This window comes from Scardinius erythrophthalmus, assembly GCF_964197995.2.
Source record: "Scardinius erythrophthalmus genome assembly, chromosome: 6".
Taxonomy (NCBI): domain Eukaryota; kingdom Metazoa; phylum Chordata; class Actinopteri; order Cypriniformes; family Leuciscidae; genus Scardinius; species Scardinius erythrophthalmus.
In genome coordinates, this window is record NC_138226.1 from 25,841,514 (window position 1) to 25,861,781 (window position 20,268).

General features: G+C 38.7%; 1 protein-coding gene across 4 annotated transcripts in view; it reads right to left on the reverse strand.

Moving 5' to 3' along the window:
* Nucleotides 1-20,268, reverse strand: part of raph1a (Ras association (RalGDS/AF-6) and pleckstrin homology domains 1a) — a 72,769-nt gene that overhangs the window by 25,985 nt on the left and 26,516 nt on the right. For 3 of the 4 annotated variants that reach the window (XM_081368336.1, XM_081368339.1, XM_081368338.1), the window contains 3 exons: nt 3,928-4,047; nt 3,413-3,515; nt 945-1,573 (listed from right to left, as the gene is read on the reverse strand). In XM_081368336.1, coding sequence (XP_081224462.1) covers nt 945-1,573; nt 3,413-3,515; nt 3,928-4,047 — 852 coding nt within the window. Of the gene's footprint in view, nt 1-944; nt 1,574-3,412; nt 3,516-3,927; nt 4,048-13,004; nt 13,138-20,268 lie in introns of those variants that run through there. The other variant, XM_081368337.1, reaches the window with a different exon arrangement.

Below are 20,268 nucleotides of genomic sequence, written 5' to 3' on the forward strand. Positions count from 1 at the left end.
ATTGACTGCATTCAGACAGCTTTAAATAGCTTCCTAAATCATTTCATCTGTGATCACACACTCATTCTGTTCAACTAATTCACAAAAACAGCAACAGGAACAAAAATACTAATCGCCCAACAAGAAGTTGGCGTTTTTTGGCAATGTGAACTAGCCTTAATGAAAAGAAATGGTGCATAATGGCTTTCATTTAATTTAAGAAATAAAATGTAACTGATAACTGATGCATTTGAGAAGTTCGCATTTATTTAACCATACCAACTTAAAGTTAAACCTTTAAATATTTGGGTTAGACTACTATCAGCAAATAAATACAACCCAAACTGCTGCAAAATTACTTATCTGTGTAATTAAGTCTGCAGTCAGGGTAAAAGCCGCTTTTATTTGGGTTTTTAGTCAGGGATAGAAACAACTCATTTTAATGCTTAATCTGCTCTGCTAGAGGCCTTACGAACTCGGTTCCATTCCAAAACCTACATAGGCAGCTTTTTAAGCACTCGAGACTGTTGCAACAGCATATTCAATGTCAATAATAATCAATATTCTCAACCCTTTTGTTCTCCTACTGAACTCAAAGAATATTCAAAGTCTTCTTCCAGTTTTTCATCATTACTAGATAAGGATTACAGATTTTTAAATATATTTTTCTTTACTTTCTACCCCATCAAATATTTTAGAACTAATCATAACTAATCTAGGTCTGGAAATGACACTTTTAAAGATAAAGCTCCTATATATAGGTTTTTCAAAACAGTGGGAACACTGTTCCTTCAAAGAAAACATTTCTTTTTTGAAGGGGTGAATTAAATAAAAAAATCTTGATTTTTAGATTTTAGTTGTTTTATTTTAATACTTGCTTTGTCTTATTTTAAATCATTGCATGTATCCTTCAAAGAGAACCCATGTCTCCATTAGAGATTTGAACAATACGAAGCATTGTTTACCTCTGAACTCGGCTGGTCCTGTCCGTCCTGTAACCCGTCCTGATCAGACTTGGGTTTATCGATGTCCAGCGAGTCCATGCTGGACGCAGAAGCAGAGTTAATACTAGAGCGAGAGGAATGGGCAAAGGACCGCACCTCATGTTCCGTGACCGTACCCACGGACCCTGTCCTGCGATGATGATGATGATGGGAGGCCGGCCGCCTCACAGTGGAGGAAGAGTACGGTGCTGAGACCGTAGAGCCCAAGGATGTGGAGCTCTGCCTGGCTGCTTCGTCCATGCTTTGGGAGGCTTTTTCCAGCTGAGCTGTGATGTCATCCAGAGAGAAGTTGGATGCCAGCGAGGGTCTGCTGGTGGCGCTGCCCACTCGGACCGTAGATGCGGGCGAGGCGCGGGTACTGCTGCTGGTGCTGCCGCCACTGCTACTCGCCCCTCCGCTGCTGCTGCCCGTGTGCTTAGTGCTGTGACTGCGGCCGGCGGGGGGCTTCTGGCGGACTTTGGGGTCGCCGGCCAGTCCGGGGCGAGAGGAAGCGCTGCTGGGCTTACCGATGGTGCTGAGCTCCTGCTCGATGGAACAGAGGTCTGCCATCAGAGCATCCAGATCCACTGCGTCACCCTGGTTCAGTGCCTCTGTAAGGAAACAAACATACACACACCAAACAAACCAGCTTATTTTAGCATGCCAATATTTATTATGACTAAGGTAAGATGTTTATGTCTAAAGAGTTTATTGTGTATGCAAATATCCCAGCCAAACTGGCAGAGTCTGTGCTAGTGAGGTTTCCATTTTTGTCAATTAACTAAACTCCTTAGCAAACCCTGCCTGTTTTGGGCAGATGCAGAGTTCTGTGAACATTTTGTATATTCCTAAGGGAACTTTTCGAAATCACCATGAATTCTAGAGGGGAACATCTATTCTGAAAGAATTATTATTTCATTGTGAGTTATTGTTGAATACACTACTGTTCCAACATTTGAGGTCAGTAAGATTTAGTTTTTTGGATCAAATTAACAGTTTTATTCAGCAAGGCAACATTAAAGGTCCCGTTATATGCCCCTTTTCACAAGATGTAAAATAAGTCTCTGATGTTCCCAGAGTGTGTATGTGAAGTTTGAGCTCAAAATACCCAACAGATCATTTTTTACAGCATGTTTAAATTGACATTTTTTGGGGCTCAGAAAAACGAGCTGTTTCAGTGTGTGCCCTTTAAATGCAAATGAGCTGCTGCTGGACGACCCAGGGGGCGGAGCTTCATGAGCTCGCGCTCAGTCTGTCAGGAAAAATTCATCTCACGGAATGATGATAATATCAGAAACTCTCAGTAACGGCGTTCATTTCGAGTCGGACAATAATGCCTACAGAGTCAGAGTGCTGTATAGAGATGAAACAGGTATGGTTTAGTAGTTTAATTACGGTTATTATAACGTATTTGTCATCTGCTTGTATGTATCCATTATTTATTAATAGCCTACAAGTCTGCTGTTTCGAACCAGGTCCGAATGATGATCAAACATATACTGATGAGTTTAATAAAGTTTATTGTACATCACACAAAAGATGAAGCGTCAGTTTTACTTCAGAAAATCACCGTAAGAGCTGAGTAAACACAGTAGCCTAAGTTATAAGAAGTGCGCAAGTAGCCAGTAGAGTTGAGGGAGCATTCCTGTGGGCGGAGGTTAGTCAAGAAACGGTTCTGGTGATGTCACTAAAGAAGGAAGTAGAGGGGTGTAGTCCAATCGAGCCGTTTTATGTAGTCAACTTCTGTTAAATAAAATATCTCGCTTGGCATTGAACTTTGAGCTTTATAATTTTACAGATATTATTTATACTCTAACAACAACATTACACACTAACTAAAGTTTGAAACATGGGATCACGTAGAACGGGACCTTTAAATTGACCAAAAGAAATGTATAATGTTACAAAAGATTTGTATTTGAAATAAATACTGTAAACTTCCTATTAATCAAGTAATACAGATTTTTTTTTATCACGGTTTCCACTAAAATATTAAGCAGAACAACTGTTTCTGATAAGCAAATCAGCATATCAAAATGATTTCTGAAGGATCATGTGACACTAAAGACTGGAGTAATGATGATAATTCAGCTTTGCAACCAATATATTACATTTAGAATATATTAAAATAGAAAACTGTTATTTTAAAGTGTAACAATATTAACATGAGACTTTTTTCAAGTCAAGTTTTGAACAGTAGTGTATATAGTCCCTCATGTGGTCATAATGACATTAGAATGTAAATCCCCCAATGAATTCAGTGACTGGAGAATATGTAGGCCCTTCTTCATGAGATCATAATGATCCTTGTGTAGTCAAAAATGACATCAATAATTTTGGAAACTATAGCCCCTGCCTGAGGTCATACTGATATTAGAACATTAACAATATAACATTGTCAATAATAATAGAATATTTTGTAATGTAGTGTAATGTAATCCTTTGTATACCGTTGATGTTATAAACGGAAAAGCGGTAGGCCATGTTGGCCATGTTTGTCTCTTGTCTGAGAGGTGCTTTCTGCACCTTCTCTGGTCTCCCATCATCTAGACTCTAAAGACGACAAGACAGAAAAAAAAGTGATGAGACTTCACATATACAGTAGTTTCACCTGTGTCAGTACTGTTAATAAAACTGTAGAGGGATTTCAGGACTGTCTGATTAATTTAGAAAAATACAGATTATCACTGATGTAATAAAAAAAAAAGAAATCAGATTATTCTGTCATTCATTGTTAATACATTTTGTTGCGTAACATTTAAAACTAATAAAAGAAGCTTAAATAGTAAACCAAACTGCATCTATGATGATACTGCACAAAACAAGTTCTTCACGCTGCTTAAAGCCTCATGAGTTGTGACATCACAGATGTAATCTATACTGACAACCATGACATGTGTGAAATTATTAGCATCACTGCACCTACAGGATACAAATTTACAGGTTACAGGTCTCTCAGCCTCACCTTTGTGAGTTTGTCGAGCTCTCCGAGCCATGCTCCAAACATTTTGTCCAGGTCCTGGTCCTCTTTATCGCTGTCCTCCTCTGCAGCGTGATCTAGCTCATCATCTGAAAACTGCTCCATCTGAAAACACAGCACAGGACTGCTCAGAATTCATGGGAAATTAGACTTTCAAAAGGTGATTTACTCTATTTCAATCGCTTCCGTAGACATCAGCGTTTATCCAAACTAGTTCTGTGATAATATTAATATTTGTAACACAGAAATAATGATACTGTGATGTTGAAAAGACAGTGTGTGAAGCTGTTTAAAACATATACATCAGGGACGTTTCCTCCAGGGAGGCAGTCGTTCCTTAAAAAATTGGATGACAAATAATCCAATCCCTATTAAAAAATAAATAAATAAAATAATACTAACTACAAAATGTGACATTAAGTAAATGAACACTGTCCAACAGCAACAGCAGCAGGTAGACTTACAGCGGGAGTCCACATCTCTCTTGCCTCCCCTGAGCCCATTGATTTTTAACAGACCCCCTAAACTAAAGCATGCGGTGGGTTTGGTGGGGGGTAATTGAGAATTAATAGTGGAAAGTCATGTGAGAGGAGGCCTCCATCACGCTAATTGGATATGACTGGTTATGACTGGTTTGTGTGATAAATCCCACCTCTTGTTCTTATGCATGTTAGCGAATGAATTGAATGAACAAAATTATGGCATTAATGGGAGGACTAATTAAAAAGTAAGTAAACAACTCACTTAGATATCACTGCTTTATGTCACATCAAAATAAAACTTGAAATGGCTGAAAACATGATGACTGGGGTTTTTAATGAGCAACCAGCTTGGTGAAAGCTGTACATGTTTCAGAAAAAAATAAAATAAAAGCACTGTCTATCAATGAACATTTGACAGTCGTAAATTTGACATATGACCCTAAAACATGCTGCTTTCATTGGGCTCTAATGCACATGTATTACTAAAGCCTCAGATTCAAAGCTTCAGATTTTAAATCATACACTGCCCTCTGCTGGCCATTAGGACACATTAAGCCTGATACTGCATGACAGACTTCACAAATTAATGTTACTCAAGGCCAATGTTGTCACTACAGCAAATTATGAAGTTCTTATGTAACATCACAAGCCCGAGTTTTCTTTGAGCTCAGCATTCAAAGTATGAAAGATTTATCGATAACAAGAATCCCATCATGTAGAATCAAACACTAAGCAGGACAGATGGAGACCTGGTGTGTGTGATGTACACATCTGAATATATCAGTGTCTTATCATCATGTTTATATCAGATGGTTTGGAAATCATCCTCTCCCGTTGTAAATGGTTTTGGCAAGCTTAGCAGCAACGCATTTCAATGGCTGTTATTACACAGAGCCATTAAAACTCTCCAGTGTCTAATGTTTCTGTACCACACATCAACCCTCAAATGATAACACACACTTTAATAAGTAGTTTCACGTTATCGGCTAGCCTCAATGAACAAAATAAGCACTGTTACACTGTGCGTAACAGAATGAGAGTAATCCTCTTACATTATTAAAATTCCTCTCAGGTACTTTGGTCTGAAAATTTCCCGTCACTGGTGAGGAAACCTCGTGGAACGACTGTACCAGGGCACAGAAATCTCCAACGTAACCATGTTACGGGGGGAAAAAATAGACATGGGCTATTTACAGTAGTTTTGTTGGAACAGTTTCCAAGCCAGACGTTCTAAAGCCAGCATTCCATAGGTTATGTATGTACGATGTGCAGGGGGGGTCATTTGCAATCTGGCAACCCTGTAATTGTGGGTCAGTCTTTCTCAAACATGCAGAAGGAAACTGGCCAGTGGGATGATGAAGTGTTAGCCAGATGTTCCAGAGTTTAGATCTTCATCAGAACAGCCGGCAAGATCATTAGAGATGGGGACCAGAGACCACCGCAAATGTCTTAAACACCAGCACAGCTGAAGAATTATCAACATCACTACAGTACATGTCCAATGACCAGCTTAACAAAAACAATCTACTATATTATCACGCTATCATTGTACAATGAAGGTAATTTGACAGGTCAAAAGTTTGGGATCGATAAGATTTATGTTTTTGAAAAAAAAATATTACAATTTAAAAGAACTGTTGTCTATTTGAATATATTTTAAAATGTAATTTATTCCTGTTTGGTAAAGCAGATTTTTCAGCATCATTACTCCAGTCTTCAGTGTCACATGATCCTTCAGAAATCATTCTAATGTGCTGATTTGCTGCTCAGGAAACATTTATTATTATTATCAATTTTTAAAACAGCTGTGCTGCTTCATATTGTTGTTTCCAATAGAGCAGTATTTATTTAAAATATTTATTTTGTATAAATGTCTTTACTGTTATTTTTGTTCAATTTAAAGCGCCCATGCTGAATAAAAGTATTCATTTAAAAAAAAAAAAGAAAAAAAAAAAAAGAGAACGAAAATCTTACTAAAAACCCAAACATTTAAATGGTACTGTATATGATGGTGCTGAATAATATATATTCATATTCATATTCTATGCTTTATGAGGTAATCCAAATCACTTTAAAGAATGTCATGGTACGTCTCCATTAAAAGAAAAAGTCCAAAATGTTAAGGTATATGTTATACTTAATATACAGTATAAGAGCTGTCAGCTCATCGGGATCGGGGTTCGATTCTGGCCTGGGTTAAATCAGAACCTTATTCCTCCTCTCACTCAGTCTCTACTTTTCTGTAAATACAGTCTAAAAAGCCCCCTAAAGCCTCAAATATAGAGTAACTGGTTCGTGCTAAATTCTAAACACATCGGTCTCAAGTTTCTGGAAAGTTTTCAGATTCAGATTCCACTTCTCGCATGTCCTCTTGGCTCGTTTCCGCGGCCCAGATCTTCTGAGCTATATCAGCAATTGTTTATGTTTAATCTGTGGAGAGAGAGAGTGAGCGAAAGCAGGGAGAGAATTAAAGGGAAGCGGTTCGAGAAGCTGTGCTACAATTAGCTCCCTGCGGTTAGCAGCCCTGTGATTTGGGCCTGGGCTGGCAGGCCCGGGGTGTGGGCCGCTCTGTGTACGGTACAGACACCCAAACTGTGGTCCCTGCTGACACACACTGGAAGAAGAGCGAGTGAGTATGCGTGTGTACATGTGACAACAACATCATCACCAGAAGGTCTGTGATCGCACGTGCTGCGAAGTCATGCCACGGTAGTCTAGTCTATTAGATGCTGGACCGGATTGCTTGGCTCGCACCTTGTCCGTTTTATGCAGATCCCGTCTGGAGAGACAGCGGCCACGTGTAGCGTCAAGCCTGCAGAGGAGGCATCTGTTTCCCATCACTGCCTTACACATTCCACACACAGCAAGCTCTTCGCTCTGATGGAGTAAAGCAGGCGCTCCTGTTGCCTCCTACACGGGAGAGCTAGCAGCGCTAATACTTATTAAAAACAGCAACATGTGTCCTACCAACACTGCCACGCTCTCGCTGGGTTCACATTCTGTGAGCTTCTTGCTTTCTATTTCAGATCCCTTCAACATAATTATCATCAAAAGAGATTTTAAAACAAGCTACTGCAAGTGCACCATTACCTAGATGCGTCAACTAGAAACAATGATGATTTCAGGGTGCTGCCGTATTTTCCGGAAAATAAGCCACACTGGGTCAAAATGTTGAGAGGAAAAAAAAACATGACTTATAACTCACATTACATTCAGAAAAAAATCATAAAATACCAGTAAACAAAACACTATAAACGTGTATTTTAGTTCCCATTAGTTCACAACAAATCTTTTAAATTTAACAGTATTCAGAACGGAACAGGAATGAAAAACATAAGGATAAAACAAACACAAATTATAGCGACATTGATCATGAACAACATTTATTATAAACGCCAAACCTAAACTGGAACTACCGGTGTGTGGGAAAATATCTTTGGCTTATTCGGCATGAATTCAAATGTGCACATGTTTTATGTGCTTAATTGCATTATATAAGTTGCTTCAGAATGCAAGTTGCAGCACATTTCGGATGATTATTTTTTTTTTTACTTATATTCCAGAAAATACTGTACTTGATTGGTTGCTGTCCAGGAGTATCTAGTTCAGGGGTGTCCCATCCTGGTCCTGGAGGCCCAAGGTTCTGCAGAGTTTAGCTCCAACTTGTCCCAACGCACCTAATCCTGAAGACGTTCACTGAAGTGCGTTTAATTGGGGTTGGAGCTGAACTATGCAGGATAGTGGCCCTCCGGGAGCAGGATTGGACACCAGTGGTTTGGTTACTGAAGAGGGCTCCTGATACTACAATGGTGTCAGACGCTGTACTGTCATCTACTGACATGGATCAGCATGATCATCTCTGAGTTTAATGTCAATTAAACTTATACTAGTGAGTTTTAGAGCTTTAGTTTTATCTGTCAAACAACAACAAAAAGCAACTTGGGCATCACCACTCAAGATTTTCTCTATCATCAAATCTTTCCACCTTGTGTATGTCGTACCAATGCTTACAGTCGTTTTTTTGTCTTTCTGTCTGGCTTCAGATATGTTCTATTTCTTCGGCCATACAGGTACTGATTTTCCATTGGTAAAGCACAATAATAAGTGTTTGTGATTGTCTAATTTTAGCTCTTCGCATCACCAAACAACATAGCATTACTAGCGTGTCTATAGACATGGTAGCCAATGAGTGCAAGGATTCTCTATGACGTTTAGTGGAGCACCACAGGTCCACACATCAAATTCAACATTGTGTAATACATTGAGGGGGTGACTCGCACTCTACATCATTAAAATAGAATAGTTTTTGGAATAATTAAAAAAAAAAAATCGACATAATACATACGAGTACAGTCTTTATCTCATGTGAGTGTCACCATTTAGATGACGGAACACAAAAACACAATTTGAATTCTAAATTTGTAAAACTTTTTAAATTTGCACCAAACTACTGAAAGTATGAGCAGTATTATTAGTGTTACCAGCTTAGCAAACATATTTAGTTAAGTGGAAAAAAAATAAACAAATAATTATAATGATTGGCAGTTTAGAAGTTACATATAAACAGCAATGGAAACAAAGTGCATGTTGCTGTGCATGTGTGTAGGAGGACAGACTGATGTGAACAGGAAGTGTGCAGGATGTAATGGATTCCTCATCCCCCTCGTGACTTGTTGTGTAAGACATCCCTCAAGATGAGAGCCACGCCAAACTTATACCATGTCACAACAAACACACACTCCCTAAAGCAGTTCATCAAAATTTGTGATTCATTGCGCTCAATGACATTTTAGATTATGTAACTAACAGCCCATCAAATTCTTAACTGATCCTAGGTCAAAAAACATGGAATAGCACAAGCACAAATCTCCACCCAAAGCTGCCACTTCATAACCAACCAACCTACCAGAGGAGTGCCAGAGGAATCCAGCATTTATCTGAGATGTGGATTTCCTAAGAACCCTGATAAATGAGCAGCTAAATCCTAAAGAATGAATTTTAATGGTGATAACTGTTGGGCAGCTCCACAGATGTGCTGTAACGTGCTGAAAATACCAGTGTATTTACTCAGTGATGCAGTCTGACACCAATGGATGGCAGAAAATCAGATGACCCACGACAGACCAATGAGACCATCACAGTTGTTTGTTTTTTGACTCAAAGGCCACCCAGTGTCCAATACAATGTCTGAAGGTCCTCTATATAACATAATATTAACAGAACTAGAAGAGTCATATATATGAACTATATTGTTAACAGAAACTGGAAGTGTCGTTACAGGTAAATTAACCACAACTAATTTTCTGATTTTGGAGGATTCAATAATAACAATGGTCACTGAAGGAAAACAAAAATATACTGTATATATATATTATTTTTAATCAAATAATTTTAAGTTATCTTAAATTTTAGTCCACAAGTACAATCACCACAAACTTGCTATTATGATAATCTTGGAAAATAATCTTGGAAAGTAACTAAGCATAAAAAAATAACATGGCTGGATCCCAAATGGCACACTCCGGCCTTGTGAACCTTTTTCGAGTTCACACTTGGTGACGTCAGGGAGTGCAGACCTAAGGGGCTCTGGCCTCGAGTCCATGAGGGCACGCAAGAGTGTATTTTGGGACAGGCTTGATGACATCATGCCACCAAAAGTCAAACAGCCACAAAACTCCTCCCCTCATTTATCTGATTGGGCGTTCGCAATGATTCCTGAGTAGGTAACTCGTGTAGAGTGTGTGAAAGTGAACATTTTAAATCGAAGACACAAAGGTGGCGCTCGCGAGCACACTTCTGAGCGCTGAAATGCCAAATGAGACACTCTACGGACTCGTACACTTGCACGTGCAATTTAAGGCTATGAGACTGCGAGTCTACATGAAGTGTGTCATTTGGGATCCAGCCAATGTATTAATGTAATATAACGTTATTTATTTATATATATATATATATATATATATATATATATATATATATATATATATACTAGCATTTTTTAACAACTCTTCTAAATGTTACAACAGCCAGATATGCTTGTATTCTCAGATGATCTGTCTTTCCCATGATCCTAACTTCACGCTGTTTGCAAATAGACAACAACTGTGTGAATTGTGCTTCCCACTGCCTGACCTTATAATCTTTGATCTCTGGGTCAGAGGTCAGTATGTGTGATAAAAGCGGCCCATGAAACCCTGGTGTCTGGCATAACTTTTAAACTGGGAATGCTAAAGACACTAAGCATCATTTTACACCATTATCAAGTCCAACAGTGAAAGCATAATAATGTAATTTAAAGTGCATTGCTGGGGAGTTTGGGCCTGTCAGAGGCTTTAAGCTCAGAGTTAGTCTACTCTAAAGCAGCCTGTTAAAAATGGATGCAAGAAGGCTTTGAAGTGGGGTTGTGACCCCTGTACATTCTTCACACAACACATGGCCGAACTCATAGAAAGAAAGTGTGTGTGTTATTAATGAGAGTATGGTAAAGCCAGGAAAAGCACAGATACACTGACAAAAAACACAGACTGCAGCTCATCAATGCATCACCACATTCATCACCTGTGAGTGCATCAAATGACCGTACATACTCACAGTTCTAAACAGAGTCCACAAACGGGTTACATGGGTATAAATCAACAAGCAGAGGATACCATTCAAAAGTTTGGGGTCAGTAAGATTTTCTTTCTGTCTGAAAGAAATTAATATTTCTAAAAAAAATGCATCATGGTTTCCACAAAAATATTAAACAACACAACTCTTTTCAACATTGATAAGAAATGTTTCTTGAGCAGCAAGTCAGCATATTAGAATGATTTCTGAAGGATCATGTGACACTGAAGACTGGAGTATTGATGCTGAAAATTCAGCTTTACATCATAGGAATAAATTACATTTTAAAATATATTCAAATAGAAAAAGAGTTATTTTAAATTGTAATTATATTTAACAGTAGTACAGTTTTACTGTATTTTTAATCAAATATATGCAGCCTTGGTGAGCATAAGAGATTTCTTTCAAAAATAGTAACAAGTAGTAATAGTAACAATAACAATAGTAACAGTTTCAATCATGTTGAAGGCGTTTCCTACAATTCCATGACCAGAACATAAAAACCAGCTAAATAGATCAATAAAAAGGGTGAATTCCGAATGATTGATGCTACTTGTACCTACTTGTTTGTATCAAACATCACACAGTGAAAATTTTAGATGAATTTGAATTTAAAGAAATCATCATTAGCATTAAAGGAACACTCCACCGTTTTTTGAAATAGGGCTTATTCACCGTCTTTCCTACATTTAGATAGGTGGGCAAACGCATTTTTGTCTCAGTGCATGTATTGTTTTAGTTTGGCAGTGCCGGCGCTAGCTTAGCTTAGCATAATGAATGGAATCGCTCAACAGCCTGAGGACGTGAGGATGAGAGCCAACACGAACTGGTGGTGTGAGTGTGGGTGAATATGCCAACCTATGTCAACTGCAATAGAGTGTCTGTGCTGTGGCGAGTGGGACAAGGTACTGCCATCGATGACCAGGCTCAACGTTGGGGGATTTCAGGTGTTGCGTGATATCTCTGCGCCCATGTAGCAGTGCTTCGCGTGTGCTTCACCCCAATATAGTCCCAAGTCAATATCTGCCTAGGAAATCGCCTAGTCTTAATCTGCATTGCTATTTGTACTCGTTGTGAATACGCAGGCCACAAGAAGTATTTTTTTTGTTTTTGGATCACTTTTACTCACGACATGCTATAGCTGGCAACAAAGGATTCCATTCATTATGCTAAGCTAGCATAGGGTAGGAAAGAGGGTGAATAAACCCTATTTCAAAAAATGGTGGAGTGTTCCTTTAACTTATCCAAAAAAAAAATATATAACTTACTGTAACAGTTATAAGCATGGATTTGCTGCCATGTTAAAATAAATTGGCAGTGACTTCCAATTAGTCAGTACTACCCTGCACCCTTCAGAGTGCTCATTTCTTAGTGAGTGTGGCATAGGGATCCTCACTTTCAAGTGGAATTTCCCCCAAAACTGTGGGTTTATTTGATTAAAAGCATTCCTCTAAAATCATCAACATTACCTTATGTGACATTTGGAGGCAACAAACAGCTTTAACAGCAAGTGTGCATGAAAGCTTCCAATTATATGCCAAAACAGCCAATGAATTTCCTGAAACATGACCTATGTATGAAAATTCACAGTCTTGGAAGAAACTGCAGACACGTGGCTCAATCCAAGCAATCCTTGCCCTTTTGCATCCATGCAAACCTTATCCAACCCCAACTACTGAAACAATGAGCTAGCAGAGGTGAAATTTACATGAGAAGCCAAACGGAAAAAAGAAAGAAAACATTAAGAGAGACAACTAAAGGACGGGTACAGGACCTGCCAAAAGCTGGACCTGCCAATAGGATTGTGCTTTTGAAAATAATTCGAGTGGTCACGCATATGATGTAGAAATACACAGTTTACCATGGACGCTGAAGTATGTATAGCAAGTTTGAACTGTGATGGTAAAACCTGATTAAATTCTGTAGAAATTGTTAGAGCAGCATAATGCAACATCGGCTAGTTCCACTTACCTGGCTTTCAGCAGATCGGTTAGAGCTTTCAGGATAACTTTACATCACCTAATTAATATTCATGACCCAAACTGATGGTTTATATTAAATCCCTATACATTTCTGTTCTTAAAATAAAAAACGTCAAAAAATGTTATGAAAGTAGAAAACCCTATAATCAGTGCATTTAGAGAGTATTTTCTATTCACAGGTCCAGCATTCATCCGATACAGATGTGGTATATTCCAAAAGCTCAGAGCTCTGTGTCCTTGGGGGCTGCTTCAGTTTGCAGATCTCTGGTTTATTCACTCCAACTTCAGGAGCAATAAAGATACAGAGATGGATTCGATTTGGTTTGTTGTTGGGCTAAAGTACAGTAACCCTATGATGCCTGGGCATAATTACAAAGAAGCATCCACTTCCTTGAGGAGCACAAGTGGAAATGTTCCTCCAAACCACACCACCAACTCAAGTTCAGTGCACTCAGTAAAACATAGGGGAGCATTGAAGAGCGTTTTCCCACGACTACGACTACGGCACAGCTGTCATCCTCAGGGATGGGTGACTTGGGACACGACCGCAGTAAGCTCCTCGCACGAGGCAGATTCCAGCTGAGCTGTGGTGAGGATACAAGCAGAACGTCAAGGCAGAAAGAAACTGCTTCAAATAAGATCCAGATTTTCCTTCATTCCCTCTGCCTTCATCACGAAGAGAAAAACAAATGTACTCGTGGTGAGGACGAGCTGGCCTCAGTCATCGTAGGAAAAAATGAAAATTAATCAACAAGAGAGTCCAACTCTCAGCTTAATATTCCAGATGTGAACGAGGGAGCTTGGAAACACACAAACACAACACATTCTCTCGATTGCGTACAAAACCATACTCAAAAATAGACCAAAAAACATCAAACTGGGGGGCAAAACCGTTGAAGAGTGAGGTTATTGGGTACACATTCAAAGTTTGAAAATATTAAGCTTTTCCTCCCTGCATTCCTCTCATTTCCTGCCTGTTTATCTCCGTTCTTTCTTGCGATTAGTGATTACTCCCGAGAGTCAGCGAGGAGTGTCAAAGGCAATGAGCCCAAGACAGTCTTCTGCGTAGTCAACATAAACATTACCAGGGCGATGTTTAGACTGAAGTTAAGGGCACAGTGGATTTGCGATTAAACTGTCTTCGAGTAGGCTCTTTATAAATGTTCAAAACAAAAACAGAAAGAAAGACATGGGGGAGAGAGAATACGAGGAAAAGAAGAAAGGAGTTTTATCTCTTTTCAGTATCAAAGGTAGGTCCCCCTGGCAAACCACTGTGTGTGGACACCACACACACACACACACGCATCTAGAAGGGGACCCGAAATAGAAAAGCAAATCTTAAGAGAGGTTTGTGGTTCTCACGGGCAAATAAAAGCAAGTGACAGCACTATAAAGGTCATCACCAGAGATCAGGGATAAGTTGACTAAATAAACATTGGAGAACATTCACAAAATGTAACCAAAAAGGCTGAAGTAGGGTCAATGACAAGAGTGTTCATAATAAAATAATAAAATAAAATAAAATAATCTTAGGAAACTTTAAAGAAAATTAGAAATGAAAATTAGAAGTTACAAAAAGGTACTAAAAATAACTAAGCATATAACAAAATAACTAAAACTAATTATTAAAAAAAACAATACTATAAATAATACTAAAATAAATAATCCTAAAATAACACTGATCTTGACACACATTTTTATGAGGGTCTGCAGGCGGTCCTCTCAATGATGTCACTTCCTGTTTTAGGTTTTTGCGTGTTGGTCGCACCACATGACTGATTTGGTGGACAAAAGTTCTTCAAATACTAATAATCTGTGAAGCAGTTTTCTTAAAATTCATTATTTCCTCTAAGAAATAATAATAATAAAATATTATGCAATCTTTACACCAGACTTCCATGAAAAGGTTTTATTTTTCAGAATTTCATTCTTTGGCCAGCCTTCTTTACTTCATTCAAATTTATCACCCTGACATTTTTTACTTTATGCCCCCCAAAAATATCAGGATTACCTTCCCATCACAAAAGAGCTGTATTCATGTATGAAATGAACTTTATGGTATTTTTGAATAAATTAATAGATTTAGAAAAACAACAGCACACAACAAATGAGACCAGACGTAACAGCTTTCCAAATGGTAAGTTGGATAAAGTGCATGACACATGGTGTCCTGGTAGTGTGAAAATCAGTCTCCTGCTCAACAGATGGCCCAGACTAACATAAATCATCTGAATCAAGTCAGCGCAGGTTGTCAGAAACCACATACAACAGACACACTGAGGTACAGGGATGCTGGTACTCAGCCAATGTCACTGTTTCTGGCACAATCCCTACATATGGGAGCGATCATAGGCCGTATTCCCACTGATCCCACAGCATTGCTATGGCACTGATATCCTTAAGCATTATTAAAGCAGCCATTTCTTCTACAAGACAGACTGAAAAACAAAAGTATGCATGTGACTGAGTGCCACGTTGTGTTCGGGGAAAAACAGATTGAAATGTGAAAGAAGAGACTGAAAAAAAAGAGCAAGAATCCAGTTGAGGATGTGTGGTGGAAATGTTTAAGACCTCTCCAGCGGGAGCATTTTATCCAAGACTGATGGAATATGTCCTACTGAATAGGTCTGACAAACAAAGTCATGATTGCCTTTCCATTTACTGCACGGGGCCTGAATGATTATTTCCACTACATTTTTTTCTTCACTCTCAGCAAAAGTTTACATTCGATGCCTCGTTCTTGTGAGCTCTACATTCCAGTCTATGAGATCAGCTGCTCCAAGTTCCAGTAACACGCTAGATAGATCCTGACTTCAGTATGTCTCACAGGCCTATAGATATTTGTCAAAAGCTATCATTAAAATGCCAATTTGTCATCAATGTAATAACTTGCATTTTAAGACTAAGAAAAAGAAGCAATGAATCTGACTTTTAGCCTCCATGGCCTGCTTAAAAAGCCTCCGGAAAGACATTTGGAGGTCTCATTCAGACCCGGCTCTATTCTAGTATGGAGCATCCACTTTTTTCACTGATCCACTGATCCAATCATCCACTGATCCAATCAATTCCTGATGAGTAAAGCGAGTTCTGCCCTACATATTTTTATTATTTTTTATTTTTATGAAATGTTCAATTTAATTCTAAATTGGATTATTATGGAAGCAAAACGAATGCCTAAGAAAGTTACCACTAAAATCAAATCAAATCAACCCTGAATGGTTACTAAAAGCCTTGAAGTGGAAAATGTTTTTTTCAGAAAAGATTTGAAAAAGTTGGGACAGAGTGATTTTAAAGACTCTTATCAAGGGTACAAGGCTCAAATCTGGACAAGGACCAAGTGTACAACCTTTTTCACTGGGTTCAATTGTGGCTATTCATATTTCATGACCAATGACAAACAAATTGTTGAACTAATGATTCACTACTGCTACTGCTACTGCTAGTCAGAGGCAGCTGGTGTTAGCAGACAGGACTTTCTTACTCGAGAGGCCTTCTATTTGGGCAAACATTTCAGAAATTGAAAAATTTTGTTCATAAACTTAATAAAATCACAGCCAGAGTAAAAATGACACTGGAAATCCACTGTAGGAAGACAGACGAGGTAGATAAAACTGGCCATTGCTCTGGGCGGCTCTGAAGTCGTTACGTAACCATGCGCTGTAATTGCTGTGTTCAATTGCTGTGTAATGTACAAGCCCTGTGTAAAAACAGTAGCCAGTCTACATGACCTTTCTGATCTAAAGACAGAACATGAAAACTGTCTCGCTCCCACCCGAGTTACACCCATCACATATCCGTCACTGGACCGCACTTTTCCATTAAATAGTTCCTGGACAGAATTACACTGAGGACGCAGTGTTTCTCAAGCAAATTCTGGAAAACACTTCAAAGGGTTGTGTGATTATTCATGGCTACTATACAGTATGTGGAGGATGTTTTTAAATACTCCATGAAATCAATATTTCGTGGTTTTTAGTCCATATGTGCTAGCTTTGAGGTCGTCCGTATACTTGTGTACTCCTTAAAGTTGATCAAATTAATGTTTGTCTATTTAAAGTTAAGCAATACTTTCTATTTCAGGAAAACAGACCAAAAATATCGATGATTTACATTATAACTGTGAACACAGGCTATAATCAGCTAATCAATCAACCAACCAACCAATAAACCAACCAATCAATCAACCAACCAACCAATCAATCAACCAATTGCCTAGGCATTTAATTAATATGCCCTGCTCAAACCTTTTGTTTCAATTGGAAATATATCAACACAGGAAGATAATAGTGATAATTTATTTTTAATAAATGTCAAGGGCTTTTTAAATAAATGCACACACAAGCTCAATATCTGTAAACAAAATTAAGTGCCAAATCAACCAAACTCTTTGATCATACATTAATTCAGTATGTTAATCAGGATTCAGTATGAGAAAAACATATCCTCTTTGAAGATGTGGAGTTTATTTTCCTACGGAATGCACTCGATTAGATGTTTATAAAATTAAAGTCAGAGTCAAATAATATTTCAGCGGCACCACAAAGTCTCCTTTGTTTATTACATCCAGAACCAAGTCATTCAATCACAAAGCAACATCTAGAGCTCAAAACAAAACCTTATAGTGACCAGACAGATAGTGGAGCTGAACAGGAAGAATGTGAACAAATCAATTAAGTTGTCACACAACACATGTTAAAATGTTTTTACGCTAAGTGCAAAACTTGCAGTGCAAAGCAGAAATCTGTGATGTTGCCGCTTTCACAATGAAGGCATAAAGAAATCCATGTGTCAATTAATTCGGTCCAGGACTTTGACTCTTAACTAGTTACAGGTTTAAATTTGCTGCAGACTTGCACAGATGGCACTATTTGCTACATAAAAGCAAGAATTTCAGTGCTCCTTTCCTGGAACGAAGAACACTAAATCCTCCGTGCAGTTCCCTTCTCACTGCTCTCATTATTGTGAAACTATCGTCAATGTTTCCCAACTTGATGCCACTGCAGAGTTCCAGAGTCTGTACTAAATTAACCTTGTGAGTTAATAGTAGGAGAAGTGTATTTTCTGAGTCAGATCTGCCATTCTTCTGTTGCCTGTCATTTCCTCATCTCAGACCAGGATAAACAAAGAGCCATCCAATACTCTCCCTGGTCAAACGCCTCTGCGAGGCTCATGGGAGACCATGGTCCAACCTCATGAAGTCATAAACACACACACAAATCATTTAACAGCATCTTCACACGCGAACGAACCGCAACAAAACTTGACATGAGGCTATAATTTGGTTTAAAAGACAATAGATCCATGATATTTTACAGATGATAAATGTCCATTCATTTGGTTTGTTTGGGTGGGAGCATGTACAAGTAGTTCATTTGCCAAAAAAAAAGATGAAAACAATGAAAAGAGGATGATCCTTTCAAACAGAAGCTATGGAGAGATGAAAAGAGGTTGTTTCCTGTGTCTCCACAAGCAGGATACGGGTCATTAATCAATGGTGTGTGTGTGTGTGTGTGTGTGTGTGTGTGTGTGTGTGTGTGTGTGTGTGTGTAGGAGGGTAATACTGTTGAATTGTAGATAGTCTAAATAGCCTATTTTTGCCTGTACCGATAACAATTTTACTTCACAAGAAAATCAATACAGTAATAGCTATACAGGGATTTTTGTTCAGAAATTTGTTCCTAATGCTTCAAATTATGGCTGCATGACACTGAATAAAAATGTGATGTATGATAACTTGTTAAATGTGATATTTGATATGCGATACGATTTTTAAACACTGATAATAATAATAATAATAATAATAAATGTTTCTTGAGCACCAAATGAGCATATTAGAATGATTTCTGAAGGATCACGTGACACTGAAGACTGAAGTAATGATGCTAAAATTCAGCTTTTCCAACAGGAATAAATTGCATTAATAGTTTGTGTGTTCATTTTAGTTTAATTTTAGTGCTGTGTTTCCAAATTGCACATTCGTATTCATGATCCTATTCATTTTTAATCATAGTTCCACCCCATGATCTCACCTAGGGACCCACAAACCCATGGGCAGAAGCTATTCTAATCAATATTCTCAGCAACAACCACCCTTATAACAGAAATATCAATCCCACCTTATTGCAATAAACAAAACATCCTGCAAAACAAATGGTGTAGATACTAAATATGGGAATCCACTGGACTGGGGATAGTTTGTGGTGTCTGGCTGTAGAACAGCTGCCTGCCCATGACCAAATTAAACACTGGAACCAAAGCTAGACTAAGTATTCCAACCATTTGTCTCGTCTATCACGTGGTCAGTTCACATTAGTAAGAGAGCTCCGGGTTAAGAGGAGGAGGAAAAAGAAAAAAGGTCCTAACATCCTGCAACAGAGTGACAAAGCATCACTAATGTCATCATTCACGCACAACTAAGTGCTGAAAACGGGAGACATGCATAGAGACTCCCTACGCGGGCTTGGCAACACACACAATGGGACAGTCTTCACACACAGCTCTGCCAATTAAAATCAGGAGGGGAAAGAGCAGAGGATCCTAAACAAACTCCAAATGAACAAATTAGTTTGCAGATTACATTAGACTTCCTGCGATATAGAGGTTAGATGCACATGCAAGCTCAGATCAGTTCATCGAACTGATAATTTCTTGCTAAAATCACAGCCAAAAGCACCAAGCAAGATCTTTATAAAGGATGCAAATTGAAATATTAAATGGAACTCTTTATGCAAGCATTATGCAAGACATGCAGCCTCATAGGCCTACGCTCATGTCTAGAAGCCCCTGTACACATCTCAAGACCCAGAAGGGTGTGGCGTCTGCCAACGATTCCCCAGACGTCACAACCAGCACAGATGCTCCAGTTTTCCAATCCCAGCTGCACAGTAACAGGGTCACACCTGATAATGCACACGAAATACAAACAAGTGCTTCAAACCTTACCAAACCGAAACACAGGAAATCACTTTTTAGGTTCACTAGCTTTAAAGTCACAAATTGTCCAACACAAAGTGAAGCAGGAGCCATATCAAAACCATAGCTAAGCCTCTCTTATGTCAAGGCCATATATTTAACCTCTGGGATATGGCTAAGGTATAAACTCTAGCTGAGATAAAAGGGGGCAACACTGTCTGCCTCGGGGCACTTACAGATACGAGGGGCTCTAATTCAGTGACGGTACAGAGACAGATCAGAGGCAGTCTAGCTGATGCTACCATTAAATTTAATGAGCAAGAAGAAAGAGGGGTTTCCGC